At 42.5% G+C, this 24,821-nt stretch overlaps 1 protein-coding gene and 1 pseudogene across 5 annotated transcripts in view; one reads left to right on the top strand and one right to left on the bottom strand.

Annotated features, from left to right (window-relative positions):
* The window catches only part of TIMD4 (T cell immunoglobulin and mucin domain containing 4), a 62,019-nt gene that overhangs the window by 5,493 nt on the left and 31,705 nt on the right, over positions 1-24,821 (bottom strand). For 2 of the 5 annotated variants that reach the window (XR_008508175.2, XR_008508173.2), the window contains exons 3-9: positions 24,010-24,231; positions 22,330-22,413; positions 21,143-21,226; positions 3,008-3,054; positions 1,548-1,641; positions 869-1,438; positions 748-787 (exon numbers count right to left, since the gene is read on the bottom strand). Coding sequence is in view for 3 of the 5 variants with exons in the window: in XM_045902069.3 (XP_045758025.1) it covers positions 748-787; positions 1,548-1,641; positions 3,008-3,054; positions 21,143-21,226; positions 22,330-22,413; positions 24,010-24,231 (571 nt within the window). In the remaining 2 variants the exon portion in view is untranslated. Of the gene's footprint in view, positions 1-747; positions 788-868; positions 1,439-1,547; positions 1,642-3,007; positions 3,055-21,142; positions 21,227-22,329; positions 22,414-24,009; positions 24,232-24,821 lie in introns of those variants that run through there. The other 3 variants (XM_045902069.3, XM_045902070.3, XM_045902071.3) reach the window with 3 other exon arrangements.
* LOC123836265 (U4 spliceosomal RNA) lies at positions 12,575-12,654 on the top strand (annotated as a pseudogene).

The following is a 24,821-nucleotide window of genomic DNA, read 5'->3' as shown; positions in this document are numbered from 1 at the left end:
TCTTTTCATTTCCTTCCCAAAAAGCTATAGAACAGGACAGATATCCAAAATCTCTTTCCAAAGACTCTTCAAACTATTTAAAACAAAACAAAACAAAAAACTGCTTTTATGGTCTAATACTGGGCTGAGGAACCAAATCCGAGGCATGATATTCTACATGTTTCTCATTTTCCATACTGCCAACTTTCTTCTCCATAAACTCCTGTTTAACAATGTCCTTTTAAAATGAATCACCCAGGGATGCCGTGGAGGCTCAGTCAGTTAAGTGTCTGCCTTTGTCTCAGGTCATGATCCCAGAGTGCTGGGATCAAGTCCTGTATCAGTCTCCTTGCTTAGCGGGGAGCCTGCTTCTCCCTCTGCCTGCCGCTCCCACTGCTTGTACTCTCTCACACACAAATAAGTAAATAAAATCTTAAATAAATAAATAAATAAAATTAATTGCCCAGAGTTGAACAAATTCTGAGCACAGAGGACAGAGACATATCACCTTCATTCTTTTGCATGCCATGCTTCTATTAATGCAACCTGCCTTTATATTTGTATTTCAGACGAACATAACATAGTGTTAACCAAGACAGAGGTTAAAGTGAGTTAAATCCCACATCTTTTTCACCTCTAATGCCACACTTCTCCAACCCTGTATTTAATCAGAACACGAGCACAAGTCATTAAACCACTGAGTAGTATCTAATCATTTGTAACAGCTTGTACAATCATTACAACAATCAGTCATGCAAGATGAATTACCTTGTGTGTTTCGGGAACCAACTGGTTTTCATGACTTTCCCTGAAAAGACAAGGCCACGGGATAAGCAGAGGAGCTGTGCTAGAACATGTGAAATGTTGGGAAAGCCCAAAGCTGCCTTACCAAGAGCGGAGTTGGACCAAAGGTGAGAATTGAGGGAATGGTTTTGGCAGGGAAAGCTGTTCCTTCAATCAGATCAAGTGATTGCTTCTTCCGGCCCCAAGGCAGTGCCCATCAATTACACGTCTGTTCCCATGTTGTGGGCAATAGTGTTAAGCTGCTTCATTCTTTTTTTTTTTTTTTTTTAAGATTTTATTTATTTATTTGACAGAGAGAGACAGACACAGAGAGAACACAAGCAGGGGGAGCAGCAGAGGGAGGCTTTCTTCCTAGGGCAGTCCTAGCCAGAGGAGGAGGCTGGGCCAGGGTTTCCCCTGCCCTAAGACAATGATGATAATAATAGCACTTTTCACTTAAGGCAGTCATGAGAAGGAAAGCAGTTAGACACATCAGGAGTATAACAGCAGGACTGCCAGAGATTGAGTTTCCAGAAAATGGAGGTGCTCTTGTTTTTCTTTTCCAAAATATAAACTCCATCAGGAAGATGATACATGAAGGCTTTAGCATCCGAGGGAGAATGAGTTTTCCTGTTACCTCCTTGACCAGGATGGAGACAATGATGGAAAGGGGACTCTGAGGGAAGGAGACAGGGGCAGGAAGCAGAATCAGTCCACTCCCAGATCCTCCTAGAGGCTCCACAGCTCCAAAGGGCACCATCCCACCTGGGGCCTGCCCTCCTTACCTCGAAGGAAGAACGCCACAAGCAGCACCAACAGCCCGAATCCCAGGGAGGGAATGATGATCATTAGCAGGGCGGAGCTGATGGCCCTTTTTACCTGGTGAGACACGGGGAAGGCGAGCGGGCCAGTCCTTTATGAATATTACCCCCGCACGATTTTCCTGTCCCAGTCATACCTTCCACTTGCCAAGTAGCTTCATTGCTTGTCCCCCCAGCCCCACTTTGCCCCCATAGGGCTCAAGATCAAAACAAAACAGCCTTACAAATCAGAATTTCTTGGAAAATCTCTGAAAACCTGGAACATTTACCCAGACCACCCAATTTTCCTGTCTTCGACTTCAGGCATATGCTCAGGCATATGTTCAGGGGTCTGAAGATAGGAAATCTTCTACCCAGTCCCAGGCAGCTCTCCTCACAGCTGACTTAGACCTCCGGAGGCAACAAGATTCAAGAGAAAATGGAACTCAGTTTCAAATTTTCTACAGCACAAGTTCTCAAAGTGTAGCCAGGGGACCCATGAGATCAAAATGATTTTCACGAAACATTATTTGCCATTTTCACTGTCACTCTCATGAGATGGACAGTGGAGTTTTCCCCGAGGTGACTTGACAAATAATGTGCTGAGGTCATCCTTCCGATGCTAGAATATGCAGGCAGATAAGGGAATTTCTGCCTCCCAGTCAGGGATTCACGAGATTTGCAGAAACGTAAAACAATCCACGAGATTTGCGCAAAACGTAAGACATTCACGAGATTTGCAGAAACGTAAAACAATGCCACCTAATGCCATTTTTCTAATATTTTTTCATTTGGGAAAAGATAGTTATTTTTCATAAAATGTTACTTACGTCAACATGTCATGGGTTTGTTTTGTTATTCTTGCTTTTAAATGAATTAATAAACATTGTTTTTAATTTCTGTCTTAATGTTTATGAGCATAAAGGGGTCCTGACACATTTTCTTGACACAGCAAGGAGGGGCAACAATCTCCCTCTCAGGAGGGAGGAGGGAAAGAAGAAAGAAGGGATGGGGGGCCTTCACTTTCCCCTTATAGGTGTCGATTCTGCCTGCAGTTTTTACTTAAAGCAGCTTGAATCACTTTTGTGATCATAAAAATTAATGAAGGGTACACTCAGCAAATAAGAAGGATGCTGGTGGCAAGTGTCGATCCTGCAGGATGTCACTAATCCTGGGCCACACAGAAGGCACACAGAATGATTTTGCCATGATTTTGTCCTTTTTATTTCTTTTTGTTTTTCAAAGTGTCTGCACATAGAGAGGCAACGATGGGAACGTTATTTCTGCCAAGAGCACTAGGCGCCAGCCTACGAATTGCTCAGCTATGCTATTTCCCCACAGTTGCTGCTCAGATATATTTGCCTCCCCAGTTCATTTCTGCAAACCTCTATTCTGGATTTTAAAAATCGAAGTCATATGCTTCAAATACTTCACAAAAATTTTACCTGTTCTGATTCTACTCCATTTGGCACAGACATTTCTGTCTCCGTTGCTGGGAAGGAAAAAGGGGGGGAAATGTTTATATTTCCTGTCAGGGAATAAAATACCACATCCTGCAATAGGCATTTCAAAGCTCATCTGGAATTTTAGTTGAGGTGTTTAATCTTTTAATCCCATCTTTCCTTTTTTTATATCATTTATTTACAAGACATTTGTTTTGAGATGATTTTATCTGAAGCTCATCTGCTATCCAACATTATCCCACAGGAACATCTCCATTTTATAGATGGGTAGAACGGGGTACGAGGCCAGCAGGCGATTGGGTCTAAATTTTCAGCAGGTACCAGCAATGCATCCGGGATTTTTACCCAGTAAGAAAACGTGTCTATCAGTTAACAGATATTTATTAAGCATTTATCATAGGCCATGTACTCTGCTAGCTGTACCATCAACCTTGTTGACGAAATTTACAACTTAGTGCAGAAAACCAAATTTAAGCAAATAAGGTGAATAGTTGAAAAAAATAATGTTACAATTGTGCAACATTCTGGGAATAAATAGAACAATAAGTACAATAAATAGATATGGATAGGGACATATCACAAGGATGACTGACCTCTTCTGGAGGATCAAGGGTAGGTATCCTTGAGAATGGAAAGTTTAAGCTGAGTCATGGGCTCATTTATTTATAACTGATAGTTGAGTTCAACAAGCGAGACACTGTGCTAAGCACAGTCCCAGGCACTTAGAATACTAAGATGAATACAGCATGCCCCCCGCAACCATGAAATTCACAGTACATTAGAGAATGAGGACCAGAAGGTCATTTCGGCCTCATAGGCCAAGGGTAACGATGGGCTGTGAGAGGTTGCTGGGGAGGGCGGGAAGAGGGAGAGGCACGTAGCCCAGTGTCGTAGCTCAGTGAGAGCTGCTAGGATTAAACTCCTTGAGGACAGTGTCCCTCTCTGCTTGCTCAACAGGGGAACCCTAACACAGCCTGGCACACACTTGGTGCTCAATAAGTGTTTGTTGAATGAATAACATTTGAGCTGAGTTAAGGTTGTGTAAGAATTAGCAAAGAAAGATGGTAAAGGCCTTTTAGGAAGCGCAGCATCAGCAAAGCCGTGGAAGCATGAAACAGTGTGCTTCTGGGTGGAATGACAGGCAGCCGTGAAGGCAGAAAATGGGGGAGCTGGGTGGGGGGAGTGGCAGGGGATGACCACAGAGACGGGCAGGAACCGGTCAGGGAAGGCCTTTGTTTCATGCTGGTAAGTCTCCGTTTAATTCTGTAAGCAGTGGGACACCACAGAAACATTTTAAGCGTGCTATGGTCAAGTTAAGAGGATAAGGAAATAGCCAAGATGAGATGATCAATTACCATCTGATCCCAGGTCTGAAATTCAGAGCTAACAGAAATGACGGGAGAGAGACAGATTTTAGAAATGCTTAGCAAGGAGGATGTGGACACTGAACGTCGGGGTGAGAAAGAAACAAGTCTTAGATAACTCACAGGTTCCTTCTTGAGACTCTCGGCCATTGTCCCACTGTCCTCCTAGACTAGGCACAGCCAGAGCAGAAAGCTCAGTCCAGGGAAGAAAGGTACCGGGTTCAAATTCATAGTCATTGCGTAAGGGACCCGAGAGACACACGTAAACACCACTCGCCTCACACGCAGTCGATGGATTCGAATCTGAACCAAACTCAGGGAAAGGTTGGAGTTGCAGATACTGGTTTGGGAGTCATCAATCTCCAGGGAGCAGTTAACATCCACTGAATGTATAAGAAATCCAAGGGTTGCATGTCCAGAGAGAGAAGAGCAGGAATCCTAAGAAACCCCGGCACTTGAAAGGTGGACAGAGAAGGCAAACGAGAAAGAAGTAGAAGAAACAAACAGCAGGGAGCAGAAAGTGAGACCAGTGTCATGGAAGCCAGGGCAGGAGAAAATGCCTAGAAAGGATATGAAATCGTATGTGCAATAAAACCTGCCGATAGAAACAGAACATAAAGCTGCACATAGACAAGGACTGAGTATAGTAAAAATCTAGGTGAATAATTACTGAAATTGATCATTGTTTCTCCCAATTTTCCTTGTACTTGAGGCGGAAGAAAAAATGTGATAGGTTTTCTAAGGCTCATAATTTGGTATAAGAGAGCTTATTTGTTCGACAGGAAAGTGACTTGTTGAATGCCTACGAGCGTAAAACTCAGAGGGGAAAATTCAGCATGTTTTCATATCCTACAACTCAGTTATTGTTGTTTTTCTCTCCGCTATTATTCCCTAGAGCTGGGAATTGCAGGTAAGAATTCAAAACTCCTACCCCTGTTCTGTCAAAATCCTATAGTATTAAAATCATTTGTGATGGATAAGACCGAAATTGGAAACCATCCAAGAGAAAAGCCAGCCTAGGTCACTTTTGTCAGAGCTAATCCGTATTTTAAATTGGAATTGTCTAATGGCAGAGACATTTTGCAAACACAAACACTGCGGGGTGTTACCGACCCCTACTTCCTCTCCTCCCTCCTCCTCTTCCTCCTCCTATTCCTTTTCTTCCTCCTCTTCTTTCTCCGCCTCTTCCTCCTCCCCTTCCTCTTTTTCCTCCTCCTCCTCTTCCTCCTCTTCTTCTGAAAATGCCAAAAGCCCCAGTGAGAAGCACTCCAAAGCCACAGTGTTAGACGGTATTAGACACTGAATAGCAACAAAGAACACAAGTGGATGGTGATTTTTGTTCCTTGTGGAAGAGCGATGCTAACAGCTAGGGGATGGGGTAGACAAGTGAAGACTACTCGTTTCTGGGTCTTCTGTGCTACTGTGGCCCTTACATTCTTTTTTTTTTTTTTAAAGATTTTTTATTTATTTATTTGAGAGAGAGAATGAGATAGAGCATGAGAGGGGGGAGGATCAGAGGGAGAAGCAGACCCCCTGCCGAGCAGGGAGCCCGATGCGGGACTTGATCCCGGGACTCCAGGATCATGACCTGAGCCAAAGGCAGTTGCTTAACCAACTGAGCCACCCAGGCGCCCTGGCCCTTACATTCTTAAGACCCTGAACTCTTAAACAAGCACATTCAGGCCAAGACAGGAGTGCCCCCCACCCCAGACTTGCAAGAAAAGCAATTCTGTGGGAGGGGAACTGTGGTAAGTTGAATAGTGTCCTCCTCAAATGTATGTGCACTCAGAACCTCCAACTGTGAACTTGTAGAAATAGGGCATCTTTGCAGATGAAATTTGTTTAAGGATATTGAGATGAAACCATCCTAGATTTAGGATAGGCCCTAAATCCAATGGCAGGTGTCCTTGTAAGGAGAGAAGACACAGAGAGACACACACAAAGAAGGCCACATAAGGACGGGCAGAGATTGAAGGGATGTGACCTCAAGCCAGGGAATCCCAGGGGCACCAGAAGCTGGAAGAGGCAAAGGGAGGATCTTCCCTTAGAGCCTTTAGAGAGAGCATGGCCCTGCTGACACCTCAATTTTAGGACTTCTGACTTCCAGAACCATAAGATAATAAACTTGTGTCATTTCACATCGCTACATTTCTGGTAAGTTTTTATTTACAGCATCCCTGGGAAAATAATACAGAGACACAGTAGTCATTAAGATCTTCCCCTGGGGATGGGCACAAGGGATGCAAGGAAGAGTGACCTTTCATTTAAAAAAAAAAAATTTTTTTTAAAGATTTTATTTATTCATTTTGACAGAGAGAGACAGAGAGAGAGAGGGAACACAAGCAGGGGGAGTGGGAGAGGGAGAAGCAGGCCTCCTGCTGAGCAAGGAGCTGATGCGGGGCTTAATCCCAGGACCCTGGGATCATGACCTGAGCTGAAGGCAGGCGCTTAATGACTGAGCCACCCAGGTGCCCCTCACTTAAAAATTTTTTATACACTTTGTACCTTCACCATATATATGTTTTCTACCTAAAAGAAATTAATTAACATGTAATAACAATAAAAGAATCTTCAACTGAACTATACTTTTCCCGACTCTATGGATTCACCAATACTTGATTAATAATTAGATTTGCCTACGGGGTGAGAACATATTTACATTAAAAAATACCAAAATATGGACCCTCTTGACAGAGTTCTCATTGTAAATTAGTAAGTTGGCTTACCGGTTTAATTTTAGGCTCTTGATTGAGTTCTTGATAGGCATGGGTATTCTGGCAAAATGGAATTCTTGCAAAACTGAACCCCAGACCTTGGAGCGCTGTGAAGCTACACCTGGGCCTCCCCCACCCTTCACTGAGTGTCTGTGTATCCCACATTTCCTGACTGCGTGACCTCAGGCACGACATCACCTCTCTCTGAGCCACAGTTTATTCATCCGAAAATGCTGGTATTGCACAACTGATCTCCTATGTCCTTTTTATCCTTTATATTTCTGGATGCCTTTTTACAAAGAATTTGAATGACCCAAGAAAATGATCATTTCACAGTAATTTTTCAAAAAGGATGAAAAGCTATACTTAGTATAGGAATTGAGTATGTAAATACTTAAGAACATACAAACACATGCATACCTCTTGCTCCACAAAGAAAATTTAAAAATACTGAAAGACTAAATACATCTGACTTTGAGTGGAAATATTATAGGCAATTAAAATTTTTTTCAATACTTTGTCTACTTTCTAAATTTTCTCAAATGAGAGAATTTTAACTGTAAAATATATACCACGTGTTAATCACTGGAAACTTTGCAAGATGCCTGAGTCAAGAGCAAACCCTTGGGGTGTGTATCATTTCTCTGAAGCAATGCCACAGTGACCTTCTAAGTGAAACTTTGAAGATCGCTGTTAGAAACCCATTAACTCTCAGCTAAAGAAGAGCTAGGTGTTGCTATTAGTAAGACACACCCCTAGATATGAGTACTGACATACAAAGATGTTCAGGATATATATAAAATGAGCTTTTTTGTTTTTTTGCTTTTAAAGAATGAATGCATGTAAAAACCAGGGAAATCCAAGTAGAGTTTGTAGACTTGTTAATTGTATGATGCCAATGTCAATTTCCCTCTTTGACCATGTGCTATAGTTATGTAAGATGTTTGGGGGAAGGTGGAGGAAGGTATAGATTTCTCTGTACTATTTTTGCAAGTTTGTGTTGATTCTAATATTGTCTCAAAACAAAAAGCTTTTAAAAAGTGGTTTAAATATCAGCATTTCATATGGTTCAATCTAATATATGCATGATACATAGTGGCTTTGCAATAAAGATTTGTTTAACAAAAATTGTTCAATAGATGTTAAAGCAAGCTTTAAAATTATTTTGTAAAAAATTTTAGAATTTTTGTAAAAAATAGTGATAGATGTTACTATGTCATTAGAAAATGAAAATGATCCAGAGTGCCTGGGTGGCTCAGTTGGTTAAGCATTAGGCTCTTGATTTTGGCTCAGGTCGTGATCTCAGGATCCTGGGATTGAGCCTCATGTTGGGCTCCAACCTGTGCATGGAGCCTGCTTGGGATTCTCTCTCTCTCTCTCTCCCTCTCCTTCTGCCCCTCCCTTGCTCTCTCTCTAAAAATAAATAAATAGTTTTCAAAAAGAAAAAGAAAATGATCTGAAAGAATATAGCCCACACTGTTAGAGTAATTATATCTTCTTCTTGGTCATTTGTGGTGAGGGGTTGGGAAGAATGTTTGGAATGCAAGGAAATTTCACTTTATACTGTTTTGCTGTTTTCTTTTACAAGAGCATGTACTTGGGGCACCTGGAAGGCTCAGTCGTTAAGCGTCTGCCTTCGGCTCAGGTCATGGTCCCAGGGTCCTGGGATCGAGCCCCGCATCGGGCTCCCAGCTCAGTGGGAAGCCTGCTTCTCCCTCTCCCACTCCCCCTGCTCGTGTTCTCTCTCTGGCTGTCTTTCTCTCTGTCAAATAAATAAAATATTAAAAAAAAAAAACACAAGAGCATGTACTTATTTTAGAACATATAAAAATAAAGTGTAGGGCGCCTGGGTGGCTCAGTCGGTTAAGTGGCTGCCTTCGGCTCAGGTCATGATCCTGGAGTCCCGGGATCAAGTCCCGCATCAGGCTCCCTGCTCATGAGGGAGTCTGCTTCTCCCTCTGACCCTCCCCCCTCTCATGCTCTCTATCTCATTCTCTCTCTCAAATAAATAAATAAAATCTTTAAAAAAAAATTTAAAAAATTTAAAAAATAAAAAAAAGTGCAAATGTGAAGACCGTAACATAAAAACACTCCCTTTGCCTTTAAAGGGCTTACCATCCAGGGTAGGGTAGGAAGCAATATTCAGGGCCTGTACTGGGAGAGTCCTGTTGCAAGAGACTCACATCTGCTCTTTCTAAAGAATGTGTCCTGTATCTGGATGGTGTAGATCAAGGGTTGGCAAACTATGACCTGAAGGTCAAATGCACTCTGCTGCCTGTTTCTGTATAGCCTGAGAGCTAAGAATTGTTTTTATATTTTTTAGTGGTTGAGGAAAAAAAAAAAAAAAAAGAATAACTCATAACACATGCAAACTACAGGCAATTCATATTTTCCATGCCAATCAATAAAGTTTTATTGGAGCACGGTGGTAACCATTTGTTCACGTTACCTCTGGCTGCTTTTGCACAAAAGGGCCAAGCTGAGCAGTTGAGACTAACAGCATGGCTTGTAAGGCCTAAAATAGGTACTATCTGGCGCTTTACAGGAAAAGTTTGCTGACTTCTGGTGTAGTTATCAGAGCATAATTTTAATCTTAAAACCTTCAGACCTTCAGACCCTAGGGTGATGAGACTTGCACTTCAAGGTGGTTATGCCTAAGGTGGTAGACTCGAACCCACCCACTAAAATAAAACTATGTGCTCTTTGCAGATCTGGAATGGCATTGAATTTTTAGATAAGAAAATCTTTTAAAATCCATTTTGAATTATCACCCCTGTTCCCATCCCATTGGGCAGAAATTGGCTTCAAAATTACTAGGTACTCCCTATCAAAATCAATTTATTGAACACTACAGTGTGCCTGTCATAGCGATAAGCACTTCATGTAAATGATCTCATTTAGTGCTTATACAGTCCATTCTACAGACATTATCAACTGAGGCTGAAAGAGTTTAAATCACTCACTCAAGGTAACCATACATAATAAAAGGAAATTTGAACCCAACTCTGAATGACTCAAAAAATCATGATTATAACCACTCTGAGAGAAAAGAAAAAGAGCATATTAAAATCCTATTTGAAAATATAAACTTTCTAGCCAGTGGGCTTCATGCCAGAAATCAACTGGAAATAAAAGCACTCTATCTTCTCAGTGGGTACATTTTGAAACTGATAGTACATATTTTTTTTTTAAGATTTTATTTATTTACTTGAGAGAGAGAGAGCACATGAGAGGGGGGAGGGTCAGAGGGAGAAGCAGACTCCCTGCTGAGCAGGGAGCCCGATGCGGGACTCGATCCTGGGACTCCAGGATCATGACCTGAGCCGAAGGCAGTCGCCCAACCAACTGAGCCACCCAGGTGCCCTGATAGTACAATTTTGACTCATCATTATATTCATAGACACAAGGACTCATCTGTCTCTACTTTTAAAACAGATTTAGTTTTGATACAAGTCAACTCGATACAATCTTAACGTAATCATAGAATTTTTTAAAGTGACAATGAATCATGGAACACTACATCAAAATCTAATGATGTATGGTGGCTAACATGACATAATAAAATAAAATTTAATTAGTAAACAAACAAACAAACAAATAAATAAATAAATTCAAGTCCCTAGGCAAAAAAAAAAAAGTGACAACTTCAACCCTTCAGTGGTTTTTTTCCACGGCAGCATCTGGCTTATGCTGCCCCCTTCTGGACCACTAGTGGTATGGTCTTAAAAAGCCAAAGGAAAGAAAAAAAGATTCCCCTAATCCGTCTGAGTATTTTAGACTTGAAAAGAATTAGAAATTATCTCCTCATCAAGAGAAAAATTAAAATCTAGAGACAGTTTCACTTACTCAAGGTTTCATAGCGATGAGTAAGAAAGGAAATGACTAGAACCCATATTTTCTGAACTTGCCTGGCAGCATTCCCGCAGATTTGGAATTTCAAAAAGCCTTTTGAAAATAGAAACACACATTTATTGAGTTCAAAGACTTCCCTTAAATTTTGGAGACCCCTGAATGTTTTTAATATGTTCAATGATCAAGAAGAGCACTATATACTTAAATAAATCAATTATTACATACTTGAGTCAGATGTTCCTTAGCACCAGGGGCAAAATTGGGTGAGGACCTTTTTTTTTTTTTTTAATTTTGAAAAGGAACAGTGGGCAAATTGTTTTGGCACCCAATGTGGTTCCTAAAGCAGAAGGAATGGTAAGATGATTTCACATTTCACGCCGATGAGGTGACAGAAGGAAACCAAGGACTGTAGAACACCATTAAGACTCACTGAGTTCCAAACTTGGCCTCAAGTTTCCACTGCCTCCAAGGATTCCCCACCAACAAAAATGTCATCATTCTGAGAGCCCAGAGTTGTCACCTCAGGATCCTGCTTTCATGTGCCAATATCTGAGGGTCTCAGTAATGCATAGATAAGACCCCATCCCTAATCCTTCCCCCCCAGACTCCTCCCTGAAGGGCAATGTCTGGCACGGCTCTTCCTACCCCCAGCTGATCAATAAATCTTGATTGAGGAAGGTGGCAAAGTCCTCATTTTACCAAGAAACCTCAGAAGCATTAACAACAAGAACAATAATAATAAATGGACACCATATATCAAGCACTTAACTATACTACATGCCAGGCACAATGTGAAGGACTTCCATGTTTGATCTCAAAAAATGCTCTGCAGTAGATTCCATTATTGTTCTCACTGCACAGTGAGAATCCTGTGGCCTAGAGATGTCAGGTGACTTGCTCAAGTCATGTAGCTAGGAGAGGAGAGAGCAAATCTCAGACTCAGGATTATTTACTCACAGAGCCCAAGCTCTTATCCTCTGAGCTTTACAGCCTTTGGAAAACATGGCAAGTGCTCACACACACTCGCTATGGAAAGATCAGTGCTGGAGAGTGAATGATCTTGCTATTTCATGGCACAATAGGAAGGATCCATTTGGAATGGAACCCTAATCTTTGGCTGCTTTGGTGGATGCAGTTTCTGGAAAGGAGATTCTATTATTATTGATGATGATGATGATGATGATGATGATGATGATGATGGGCACAATGTAAGCAGCTGAATGTGCACAAAACACTTTCACATTTATTATCACTTTTGAACTTCGAAAGAAATCTACTGATGGGACGCCTGGGTGGCTCAGTTGGTTAAGCATCTGCCTTTGGCTCAGGTCATGATCCCAGGGTCCTGGGATTGAGCCCCGCATCGGGCTCCCTGCTCAGCCAGGAGTCTGCTTCTCCCTCTCTCTGCCCCTCTGCCCTGCTCATGATTTCTCTCTCTTTCTCTCTCTCTCTCTCAAATAAATCAATAAAATCTTTTTTAAAAAGTATTTAAAAAAATAAATCTACTGAGGTAAGTAAACTTGGGCAAAATTATTGAAAGAGGAGGAACCTGGAACTCAGAGAGGTCCCATATCTTGCCCAAGGCTGCATAGCTAGTAATGATTGCTAGCAAACGGTAAAGCTTTGCTCAGTGGCGGTATCATAGCCAGCTAGGTTTATCTGAGGCATGATTATTGTTGATTGAAAACTTTTTCCAGTGATATCTGATTCCACATCCCACATCTGCCCGCCCTCTGCTCTGCTGCTAAGCATCCCAGGGTTCACAGGTTGCAAGTGCAGGGAGGCTCTTGCCAAAGGGTATTAGTACCTTTAGTCAATGACTTGATCACAGTGCGAGAACAGATGCTTCACCTCCTCACAGAACTTGCTCAAGTGTGCCATTTATCCTACCTGCTGGGAGACCAGAGATCTCTCCAGTGCCTAGCTCCGTGTCAGAGGAACATTTTGGTCAGAGTGGTCACCCAGCTCACTTGGTTATCCAATAATGAGGACCCATCTTAGGACTGGCTCCCTGTTCTATTTCAGTGGCTGGCATCTTACTTCTTTTCCACTCTGCTTGCTTTACCACGGTCGTACATCTCTTAAAGCTTGGCAACACTCTTTGTTCTTATTTGGTTGACCTTTTTGAAGGTGAGCGGTTAGATGTTAGAATTACACAGATTCAATCCCAACTTTATTAATGAAAAGATATCATTTGTACAGTTGGTAGAATAGAAATGCTATTGTGAGAAGAATCATGAGGATCCATTCTTTGTCCTTTGCCTTTATCTCCAGACTGCCGGCCTACCAACTGATTCGAGCCTGTGGACAGCGTGGCCATGAGAGATAAAACAAATCAGCTAATGCCTCGCGAAAAATGTTGACTTTGAAATCAACTGCATCCAATTTTTTTCCTCCTAAAAAATGGCATTTGTGAGTGAAAATGAGCTTTGCTTCATTCCCCTGCCTTCCTCTGGTCCTTCCGCTGAACTTGTACTGAAAATGGTAATTCGCCCTACAACATCCTTATGTCCTTGATCAACCGAGGACCCAGAAAAGTGTCAAGTTCTGACACGGCTCGATTTTGTCTTTAATGAAATAGCACAGTGTAGGGGAAAGAGTTCTGCTTTAAGAGTCAGAAGAGAGTCATACCCGGGGCCTCGTTCCCACTTCTCTTTGAACTTTTTTATGCCTGTGCCTCAGTTTCCTTCTATGTAGAACAAGGAGTGTGCACTACACCAGCGAAACCTAAATGCCTTCTTGGGGCCAGGGATGGACTGGCTTCAAAAGAATCTCCCGAAGAAGTTTGTAAGCATACAATCTCTTGGACCCACCCCCAGAGGTTCTAATTCTGTAAGTCTTGGGTAGACTAGAGCAATCTATATTTTTACTAAGCGCCCTGGGTTCCAGGCCATGGCCAGGTCTGGTATACATGGACTAGATGACCTCAAAGTTCAAGGTCTTGGTTCTGTTCTCCTGTCCCCCTGGGAGGTCAACATGAGATCAGATTGCTCCACACCTTCATTTATTCTATCCTCACTCCCTTTTCTCTTACCTCCATTTCTAGACCAAACCCTCATTTTTGACTGATCCCCCTCTCCTACACCAGGACCAACCTTGCTCCATTCACTATCCCCTTCTCTAAATTATTCATCCTCACACTTCTTGAAAGAATACCTAACATTCATTCTTTAACAATTGCTCATCTTGGACTTCAGTGCCTCCACCCATAGAACTAACACTGCTCACCTAATGGTCCCCCGTCACAGTTCACAGCCACCTAAGTGCTCATCCTACTTGACCCGCATTCTGAATTTCCTAATATTTGACTACACCCTCTATAATCTTTGTCAGGCCAGCCCTCTCTGCACTCCTGCTCTCCTGGATCCCTTCCTACTTTTGTTGTCTTCCTCTCTGCCTCCTCTCCCAAAGTAGTTGTTACTTTATGGGCTTGTACCTCTTCATTTCTCTCTTCCTCTCACACAATATCTTTAGGTGATTCCACAGGAGTTTCAATTACCCCTGTGCTAATGAGACAATATAATAAAGTGCTTAGAAGTTCAGTTTCAAGAGCCAAAAGACCCAGGGTCCAAACTCTGGAAAATTTCTTTCTTTCTTTTTTTTTTTTAAGATTGATTTATTTATTTTGGAGGGGGGAGGTAGAAAAGGGCCAGAGGGAGAGGGGGGGAAGCAGACTCCCCACTGAGCATGGACCCTGACCCAGGGCTCAATCCCAGGACCCTGAGATCAGGACCTGAACTAAAATCAAGAGTCAAGACACTTAACCAACTGAGCCACCAAGGCACCCCTCTGGCAAATTTTTTAATGTCTCCAAACTTCAGTTACTTTTCCTTTATAATGGACATAATAATAGAATCTTTCTCACAGATCCAGACAATGCCTAACAATGAGACAATGCACCCAGGCCTGGTATATAATAGGCACTCAATAAGTGCCATTTATTATCAGTGATTCCCCAAATTGTATCTACAGCCCTGAACTGTCCCTTATGAGATAATATGTATTAAAGTATTGGTTAAGTAGCAAGTCCCTGTTCAGCAATTTTAATGTGAATCACAGGAATTATTATTTGATCAGAAGTAGATGCCAATCATCAAAGACACCCATCCCCACCCAGGCATCCATACGTCAACCCAGCTCCACATTTCCAGCTGCTCATTAGACATTCCTCAGGGGCCCTTTGAACTCCAGCTCTCCCAAACAGATTTCATTCTTCCTCCTGGGGTTCTTCACTTGTTAACCTGTCACATCGATCTAATCTCCCAAGTACAGAGAATCTGTCATCCTTCATTCTTACTCGGGTTACCAAGTCCTCTGGATCTTAACTCTGAAGTGCCTCTGACTCTGTCTCCTCTCTGTAGTTACTGCTGCCATCATTCTAGTCTAGACACTCATCCCTGGCCTGAATTATTACGGGAGCCTCCTGGGTAGCCTCTCTGCCCCCAGGCTTGCTCTCTCTCATACATCTTCCACACTCTTACCAGAGCAGTGTCTCCTAAAACAGAATTGGAAATGTCATTCCCTAGCCAGAAAACATGAATTGTTCCTTATTACCCTGGAATAAAATCTAAATTCTTCAGCCCATCAATCAAGTCCTTTAAGAACCTAGGCCATTCCCTGCTTCCCATCTCCATTAGATGAAACTGGACTATTAGACAATCTCCAAAGACTTCATGCTCTTATCAAGTCCTCCTCTCTTTGCTCATGCCATTCTACCTGCCTGTTTACCCTTCCCTGCAGAATGAAATGTTCTCATCCAAGGAGGAAACCTTTCTATACTTTGATCTCAAAACAACTGGATGATTGTTTGCTCTGCATGGCCTGTCCATCCCACTAAAGTGTGACCCCTTGTGGAGCAGATGTCACAACTTATTCACAGAGAGGCCACTCAATCAGCCATGTTTAATGAATGACACATTTGAAAAGCTTTTACCAAAAATCATGCTGCCTGTTTCCATGTTTCCAAACCAAATGCCAAGATAAAGACAGAAAGTCCTATCTCCAACCACTTTGTTCTCTGAGACTCCTTTGACTCCATGGAAAGGCCAGCTTGCTCTGGACCATGAAGCTTGGGATGACTTTGTAAAACAGAAAGATCCAGGAATAGAACAGATCTTTCTAAAAGCGTTCCCTCCCCATTCTCTCACCATCCTACCCTGGGACCAAGAAAAAGTTACTGTAAGAATCTTAAGAAAGGGAAAATGTTATTATTATCAAAGCATGTTCATTTTTTCTTAATTTTATTGGATTGACAGCAAAGTCCTCATGCATATATGGGTGCCTTAAATTTGAAATGGTTTGGTAGCTTTGACTTCATGCAAGTGATGGGTATAATGATCTATTTGGGGGCTGAGAAAAAGTGAATCCTAATACTTTAGGAGAAAATATGAAATCCCTCCTTGGGGAAGCTCTGTTGAGAGACAGTGGCTGCCAATCCTGGAACAAAGGCCAACTACACATGGGATCGGAGAACTGGCCTCTGGTCTCAGCTCTCTTCCCAAGTCACTGCAAGGCCTCTCAACTCACAAGCCTTTCCTCGGTCTCAGTTTCCCATCTTCTCAGTTTCCTGGTTTTCCACAGACAACACCGCTCCCCAGGAATTCAGAAACACAAGTTTAAACCCCCTGAAACCTGGGTGTGAGTCTCAGCTCTCCCCCTGTCTAGCTGTGTGATCTTGGGCAAGTCACTCTACATCTCTGAGCTCCATTTCTAGGCAGCCTTAGGGTGGATGTGAGGATTTGCCAGCCTGGATGGGGCTTCTTCAGAGGATGTCTGCAGCAAACGCCTTAAAAGTGGAGGGGTCACCGAAGCAGGAGATACATACTTGGAGTTGTCTTATAAAAGGAATAATAACACGAATCTAGAAATTCTCCCACGACACACCCAACTACAGCTCTTTTTCCGGCATGACTCAGTTTCCAAGCCTCCATTATAGAGTGGAGCCTCCCTAGACTGAGCAATGTGAGAGAGACAAAACAGTTGAGAAGCAGAAGATGAAAGGTGTCCAGAAGCAGGAATGAAAACAATAATTGGGAAATCCGAGGAGGATTTAAAAGGGACTCAGTGAAGAGATTTCAGAATCTCAGATTTCCTCCAATTGCGAGTAGAGAATTACTACCGTGAGATTTTAAAAGCTTTTCTAACTTTCCCAAGTTTGTAATTTTGTCACTCATTGGCTGTTTCCCTGGTATGGTTAGCAGTTAAAAAAAAATCCTTAAACCAGAAAGTGTCTGTACTTCTAAGGAATAACTACGCGGCTGGAAGCTGGTGGCAGTGGCCTCTTGTCATCCTGCCGGAGTGGCCTGCAGATGAAGGTGTGTGAGTAGGAAAAGCAGCAGATGTGGAAAGAAGAGAGGAAATAGGAATCCGGCAAGATGACTATCATTTACTAGCCACTAATTAGGTCCTAGGCATCTGTCTCACGCATTTCCTCACTGAACAGTCCTATGAACTAAGTACTCCTATTATCGTCACTGTACATTTGAGGAAACAGAGATTTAGAAAAGGATAAAACAAGTAACTCACCTGAGGTTCTGGAAAAAACAAAAAACAAAAACCAAACAACCCCCCCCCCCAAAAAAAAAACACCCTGCACACACACACACAAAATGTCAGAGCTCGGATATAAGCCTGAGACTTCAGACCCCATGGTGAGTCCTCAAGCCCATTCAATGCTTCCCGGGAGACAGTGAGGAGAAAAGACTAGGAAGAAAGGATCGGAGATGTTACTGAGGCAGTAGAAGGACCAGAGGATAATGAATGGAAGACTTAATCCCAGGCCTCGTGATAACAGCTTCAGGGTCCCTCCCCAGTTAGAGACTAGGTCCTAAGGGAACAATCTGGGACCATTTCACACATTCCTCCCACCAAGCAAGAAATGAAATTAACCCTCAGGCTGGACAGAATGATTTGAGCTCCTAAGCACCTAGAGGGGTCAGAGTTTGTATTCCTTGAACAGACTCTCTTCAGTTAAGGGGAGAAACCTATGAGAGTTTTTATTGTTGTTTGTTTGTGTTTGAATTGTGGTTCCAAACCATCTGGAGCTTTGCAGCTTTCCTGGAGAACCTCAAGAAATGTCCTAGACTATTCCCTCCAAAAAATGTGTGTGCACATATACACACAGAATTATGTATGTAATTTCAGGGGGTTCATACCGCACTCCAGCCAATCCACAGACAACCCAGGAGCCCATGGCCACAGTTTAAAATCTTTGAGGTCTAGGTGTGAGTCCTAACTCTCCCTCCGCCCAACTGTGTAATCATGGGCAAGTCACTGCACGTCTCTGAACTCCATTCTAGGGAGCCAGGGAGTGAGGATGAAGAATTGCCACTCTGGGTGATGCTAATTTTAGGCAATAATAATTCTGACCAGATCTTCTTTGGATTTAAACCAGCCCTCATCCATGGAAGGCTTGCCATCCAAAATTACATGAAGAAATGAAGAGGGAATCAGGGGTATTTCGCCACAGAAGCATGTGGGCTCCAAAATGGACTGAAACCGTTGTCATGGGAATGAAGAAGTAGGATTCATTCTGAATTATTCTGTAAGTGGCCCCAGAGGGGGGTACTGGTTGGGGTGTGGTGGGGAGGGAAGCAGCTCAGCCTGGTGTCAGAGTGGCATCACAGTTGAGCGGACACGGTTAAAGCCAGGCCGCCATTTACCAGGTAAGTTAGATAACGGTCATGGACGCTGAAACGGAAGTGACAACGGTATCTATCTCCTAGGATCTTGTTAAAAGTCAAATGAAGTAATGCACTTAACAAAGAGACACTTCAGTGGGTGTCAGCTTCTCTAATAGTCTCTGACCCTCGGTTTCTTTGTCTGTAAAATGGGGACATTATCTGTACCCGATCAGAAGGTCACTGTGAGATTTAAATCAGAAAATGCACATTAAACACCCTTAATACAGCACCTGACACATAATTAACTCCTCAGCAGGTGGGAAGTGCAATTAGGATTACAAAGTTTTCGTGACAAAAACCAATGGGAAGAGAGGACAGTAAAGGAAATGAACTTAACCTTTTATTTCAAAATGGAAGGCAAGGCCTTAAATGAAGGGGGGGAATCGGAGGGGGAGACGAACCACGAGAGACTATGGACTCTGAGAAACAAACTGAGGGCTCTAGAGGGGAGGGTGTGGGGGGATGGGTTAGCCTGGTGACGGGTATTAAAGAGGGCACGTATTGAATGGAGCACTGGGTGTTATACGCAAACAATGAATCATGGAACACTACATCAAAAACTAATGATGTAATGTATGGTGATTAATATAACATAATAAAATTAAATTTAAAAATAAAATAAAAATTTAAAAAATTTAAAAAAATGAAGGCAAGGCAAAAAAATATATATCTAAGAGCAGGGACTCAGAGCTAGACTTCCTGCATCTGGCACCTGAGAGCTGTGTGGCCTTGGGAAAGTTGCACAAAATAGGGATACGAGCATCTGCTAAGGAAAAATTGAATGAAGTGACCCATGAGAAGAGCTTGGCTCTGCACCAGCACATAATACGTGTTCAATAAATCCTGGTTTCTTCCATAATAAGTAAAGGTAACACAGAGATAGACCTTCTTATAACAAGTTCCTCTCCAGCAGTGCAGCCTTTAGTGGCTGCGAGTATTCTCTCTCCCCTGGAATTTATCAAGGACGAGAGAAATGAAATTACCAGGGATATTACAAAAGAGGGTAAAACATCAAGATGACCCCTTGTTCCCTTGCAATTCAATGTAAGATAGTTTGAGATTTAAATGGACTGAATGATAGATAACATTTTGAAAACTCCTTGCCCACCCTCCATCATTTTTCTAGTTGCTACCTTCTCTTCTGCCAGAAAATAGCCCTTCACCCTCACCCCATGCCATCGACAAAGAAAGTTTAGACCTTGGGTATCTAGCTTCCCTTCAGGTCACAACAACTAGTCCAGATTTTCTGTCTTCCTGCTGGATGAGGGGGTGCGTGCCAAAGCTTTTCAACATTAGATCACCCTTGCATTTCATCTTGATTTATAGTCTTCCTTCAAAACGTATCCCCCTTTCACTCACTCTTGTCTCTCCCCTCCGATTGTTGTCTTCTGAGCTTTCGTGAGTAATGTCTCATTGCCTCCTTCACAGAGTTAAAGAACTACCATTTTCTGGCTAATAAACATATAGAAAGACACTTAAACTCTTTGTTAATCAGAACAACAAAAGCATAAGATGACATTTTTTTTCCTGGGGAGATCGAAAAAGATGAAACAAATGGTCATCTCAAGTGCAGGGAGGATGTAGGAAAGCCGACGCCCCATGGATGGGAAAATAAATTGGCAAACCCTTTCCGGAAGACAATTTTGTGATGACTATTAAATTTAAAGGTGCACGTTTTCTTTCGGCCGAGCGCTTCTCCTTCTTGGTCACCCCCCTAGTGAGAGAAACACTGGCACAGACACTTAAGGAGACACTCACAACAAGGATGTCCCCTGCAAAGTACTTATGGTAATGAGATATTAGAACAACCTCAGTGTCCCTTAGTGGGCGATGGATACCATAAGTATCCATAGTATAAAATACTATACAGCAATTTAACATAATGATGCAGATCTACATGGACTGGAGAAGAAAGTGGTTCAATAGGTAACGTTAGGTGCATAAAACAAAATGCAGAAGGCTGCGTACACTAGGACAGAATTTTTTTAAAAATCCACACACAAAACAAAACTGCATTTTTCTGTATCTATACACACACATAACCAATAGAAAAAAGATGTGAAGAATGTTCATCTTCAACTAATAACAGTGATTATCTCAGAGGAAGGGCTGGGATTCAAGACAGGGAGTCAAAGAGCACATTTTCCTACTCATTTTATGTATCCCTAACAAAAATACATTAGTGCAGTATTTGTGCATTCTACCATAAATTACTAATATATTTTTAAGATGAATGAGTGATTTTCTGGCATTTCTAACTTCAAGACAGAAGCAGCTAAGGAAGAAGGGGAATCCCAACAGAGGGGTTTCAGAAACGAGGCAGAGGAGGGAAGAAGTCAGCTCGGATGCTGTTTGCAGGTTTCACTTTCATCCTAGCTTGTGGGTAGATGGAGGATGTGACCACAACGGAACCAAAATAGCTGAATTCCAAGATAAGCAGGCAGATGACAGATCAGATCGTTCCCACAGTCAGACAAAACCATGCTCGGGAGCATAGCCCTTTACCTCTTATCTGAGGAAACGTCACTGAGTCACTCATTTCCCACGTTGACTCCTGGAATGTTGACTGGAGGAACCAACCTTTGGACTCTTGGGGGGGGGGGGGAAGGGAAAGAGAAAACAAACTTCAGTAAACACCTGTCATTTTATTTTTGGTGCTTCACTGTCCCCTAAACTAACTTCTGTCATAAAAAAGAAAAGAAGAGCTAATTAAATTTTACTGAGCATTTAGTACATGCTGGACAGTGTTCCAAGTGATATACACGCATCCTCTCATTTAATCCTCAGAAAGAGACACAGGAGGTGTTATTATTAGTCCCATTTTACCAATGTGGAAGCCAAGGCCCAAGAGAGAAAATAACTTTCCCAGAGTCACACAACAGATAAGAAGCAGGACTTACACCCAGGCAGTCTGACACCAGAGCACACACATGACCCCCCCACCCATACTAGTCCCCTATGTTGTACTAACACAAGAACTGATTGATTTTTTTTTTACTCCACAGATGTCTGCTTTCTTCTACTTGATTATAAGCCCCATTAAGTAATATCTACCACTTGAGCACTTACTAACATGCCAGGCACTCACCTTCAGCCATCAGTTATACAACACTCCAACTCACCTGGGAATAAACCAAGGCCAGAGACCCCTGGCAAAAAGGAGTAGAACAGGGAACCAAGGCTGGGCAGTTCTCTCTAGCACCCCCATGGATGAGAATCATGCCTTATTTTTAGGGTATTCTCTGCCCTTGGGCCCTAGTAAATACGTAAAGAAGGCTTGAGGGATAGATGAAAGGTCACATGAATGAAAGAATTCTCCCTCTACTACAGAAAGCTAGAGTCAAGTGAGAACATCCCTCAAGGGGATCTACAAAGATTATTGTGCTTGGAATTAGGCCGAGACACCTAAGCACTAGCTCGCCTAGAATAGAAAGGCAAATATTCCAGAGATGTGCTACCAGGAAGAATTGCTCAAACAAATCAAGGTCAGTCCCAATCTCTCTCTCCCTACCTCCCTTTCTCTCTCAAAGCCACAAGAATGAATGAGCCACAAATGCTGTCCAATTTGTCCTAGGTGGGGCTCATGGCACACAGGAACCAAAAGTTATCTCTAATCATCTAATTCAACAACACTTTACTGTCCTCAATGTAGGAAATGAGGAAAAGAAAAAGAAAGCCAAGTGTCCACATACCTTTGGATGTAAGTAAGGCAGTGTTTCCAGAAGTCACCTCAGTGCTTCTCTCAGGGCCAATGGAGAGAAAGAAAGTTTCTGACTCTGGAAGAGAAAAAAAGTTCAATAATAGGGAGCAAAAAATAAGTGTTTGTGCTGAGTGGTGGGATTCAGGGCTATTTTTATAGTTGTCTTTGTGCTTTTTTATATATTTCAGGTTTTCTTCAAGGATTGCATGTAATTTTTAGGATCAAGGGGAGTAAACTACAAATGTTATATTTTAGGATGATTATTTTAAAGGCCAAAAGAATAAAAAATACATACAAAAATTGACTGGTTTATGGTTCATGGACTTTAGGTGACTACTCAGAATATAAAAGAATTAGCCAATTCAATATTGTCAGGCTATTTAAACTATCAAGGCCTTACTGAGGCAGCTGAGACACCTAAGAAAGCCTTCACACTATCTCTTAATGGTTTTCCAATATTCTTACATCAGAATCAGAGGTTGAAACATGGTGGGAGCTTTGGTAAGCCCCGTAAGTAATGGAGCTAGTAACTCAGTGAGGTTCCAAGATGCAGGATCAAAAAGGATTGGGGGGAGGGAAAGGGGAGAAAAAAAGGAACACAATGGAAGGGAGGGAGGGAGGGAGGGAAAAAAAAAAAGGAAGGAAGAAATAAGGGTAGAACTAGTTCATCATCAAGGAATATTTTAAGACATCTAGAGGCCTTTCCTCAATGCCCAGGCAGAGACCCCTGGCAGACTGAAACTGGATTCTGACCCCGGGTGACATTTCCTGGTTCTTCAATAAATATCTCTAAGATTCCTGGAAGGTCGGGGCGCCTGGGTGGCTCAGTTGGTTAAGCGACTGCCTTCGGCTCAGGTCATGATCCTGGAGTCCCGGGATCGAGTCCCGCATCGGGCTCCCTGCTCAGCGGGGAGTCTGCTTCTCACTCTGACCCTCCCCCTCTCAAGCTCTCTCTCTCTCTCATTCTCTCAAATAAATAAATAAAATCTTAAAAAAAAAAAAAAAAAGATTCCTGGAAAGTCAACTGGAGAACCAAAAAAAAAAAAAAAAAAAAGGAAAAAATAGGGGAAAAAAGAAATGATAAAACAAAGGAACAGGTTTGTGAAACCACATCCTCACTGACACCCCCACACACAAACACATGTTATAAGCTGAATTATATTCCCCAAAATTCATATGTTGAAATCCTAACCCCCAATACCTGAGAATGTGGCCATATTTGGAGAAAGAGGTAATTAAGATAAAATGAGGTTATATGGATGGGCCCTAATTCGTTATGAGTGGTGTCCTTATAAGAAGATAAGTTTAGGTCACACCCATTCACAGAGGGAAAACCTCTGTGAAAACACAGGGAGAAGGTGACCATCTTAAGCCAAGGAAACAGTCCCCAGAAGAAATCAACCCTACTGACACTTTTATCTCAGACTTCTCGTGTCCAGAACTGTGAGAAAATAGATTTCTGTTGTTTAAGTCCCCCAGTCTGTGGCATTTGTTATGACAGTGTTAGCAAATCAGTATACACACACACACACACACACACACACACACACACACACTGAGACCCAAGAGCAAGTCTCTGGACTGCCCCACTCAGTAAAAAGAACCCTGTTTCAAGGGACCCAAGATACATCTGACCGGCAGAAGGGAAAGAATGGCCAAATGTACCAGGTACCTGCAGTGAGGATGGGCCCTTCCATGGAAAGCTCAGTGGTTGGAAGCACTGTGGTGACTTCAAAAAGAAAGGTTGATGTTGCTGGAGGGTATGTCACTGCCACTGTTGTGAGGGCAGTGGTGGTTCTTGTCTGAAGTCGTGTTCTGGTTGTGAGCTCAGGTGTTGTCATCAGAGCAGTGGTGGTAGTTGGGAGACGCGTTGTTGAGTGCCTGGTTGCTGGGGCTGTAACCAATGGAAGATACGTCTGGTACCAAGCAGAGACGGAGGAAAAGGGAAAGCATACAAATATATGTGGGATCTGTCCATTTCTCTCCATTTCTGCTGCCCTCACCTGGTCCACTGACCTGGACCACTGTAATGCCCATGGAAGTTGGGTTTCTTACCTCTACTCTTGGCCTTTCTGATCTGTTCTTCACACATTGGTTACAATAATCTTTTTAAATGACAAATAATTATGTCAGTACCCTGCTTAAAACTTTTTACTGGTCCTCCATGCCCTTGAGATAAAGGACCCAATCCCCAACCTTGGCCCACAAAACTCTATCTGATCTGGCTCTTTCTTTACAATCTCATTTCTCCACTCCACTCTTCTTGCTTTTCCCCAGCCCTCTGACCTTTCTTCATCTCTCTGAACAGTGACCTTACACTGGAGGGACTTCATACCTGTTGCTTCCTAGCCTCTCCCTTCATTAGGCTGACTCCTACTGAGCCCTCTTGTTGCAGCTAAAAGGACACTGCTGCAAGGAGGTCACCCATATTCGGCAATCGCAATTAGGTTTCTTGGTTTTGCACTTTACCTTGGTTTTCATACT

The sequence above is a fragment of the Mirounga angustirostris genome, unplaced genomic scaffold, assembly GCF_029215605.1.
Source record: "Mirounga angustirostris isolate CCGP_5_RB_7025 unplaced genomic scaffold, mMirAng1.0.hap1 SCAF_7, whole genome shotgun sequence".
In the NCBI taxonomy this organism is placed as follows: Eukaryota; Metazoa; Chordata; class Mammalia; order Carnivora; family Phocidae; genus Mirounga; species Mirounga angustirostris.
Note: the sequence above shows the minus strand (reverse complement) of the source record. Positions and strands in the feature narration are given on the sequence as shown.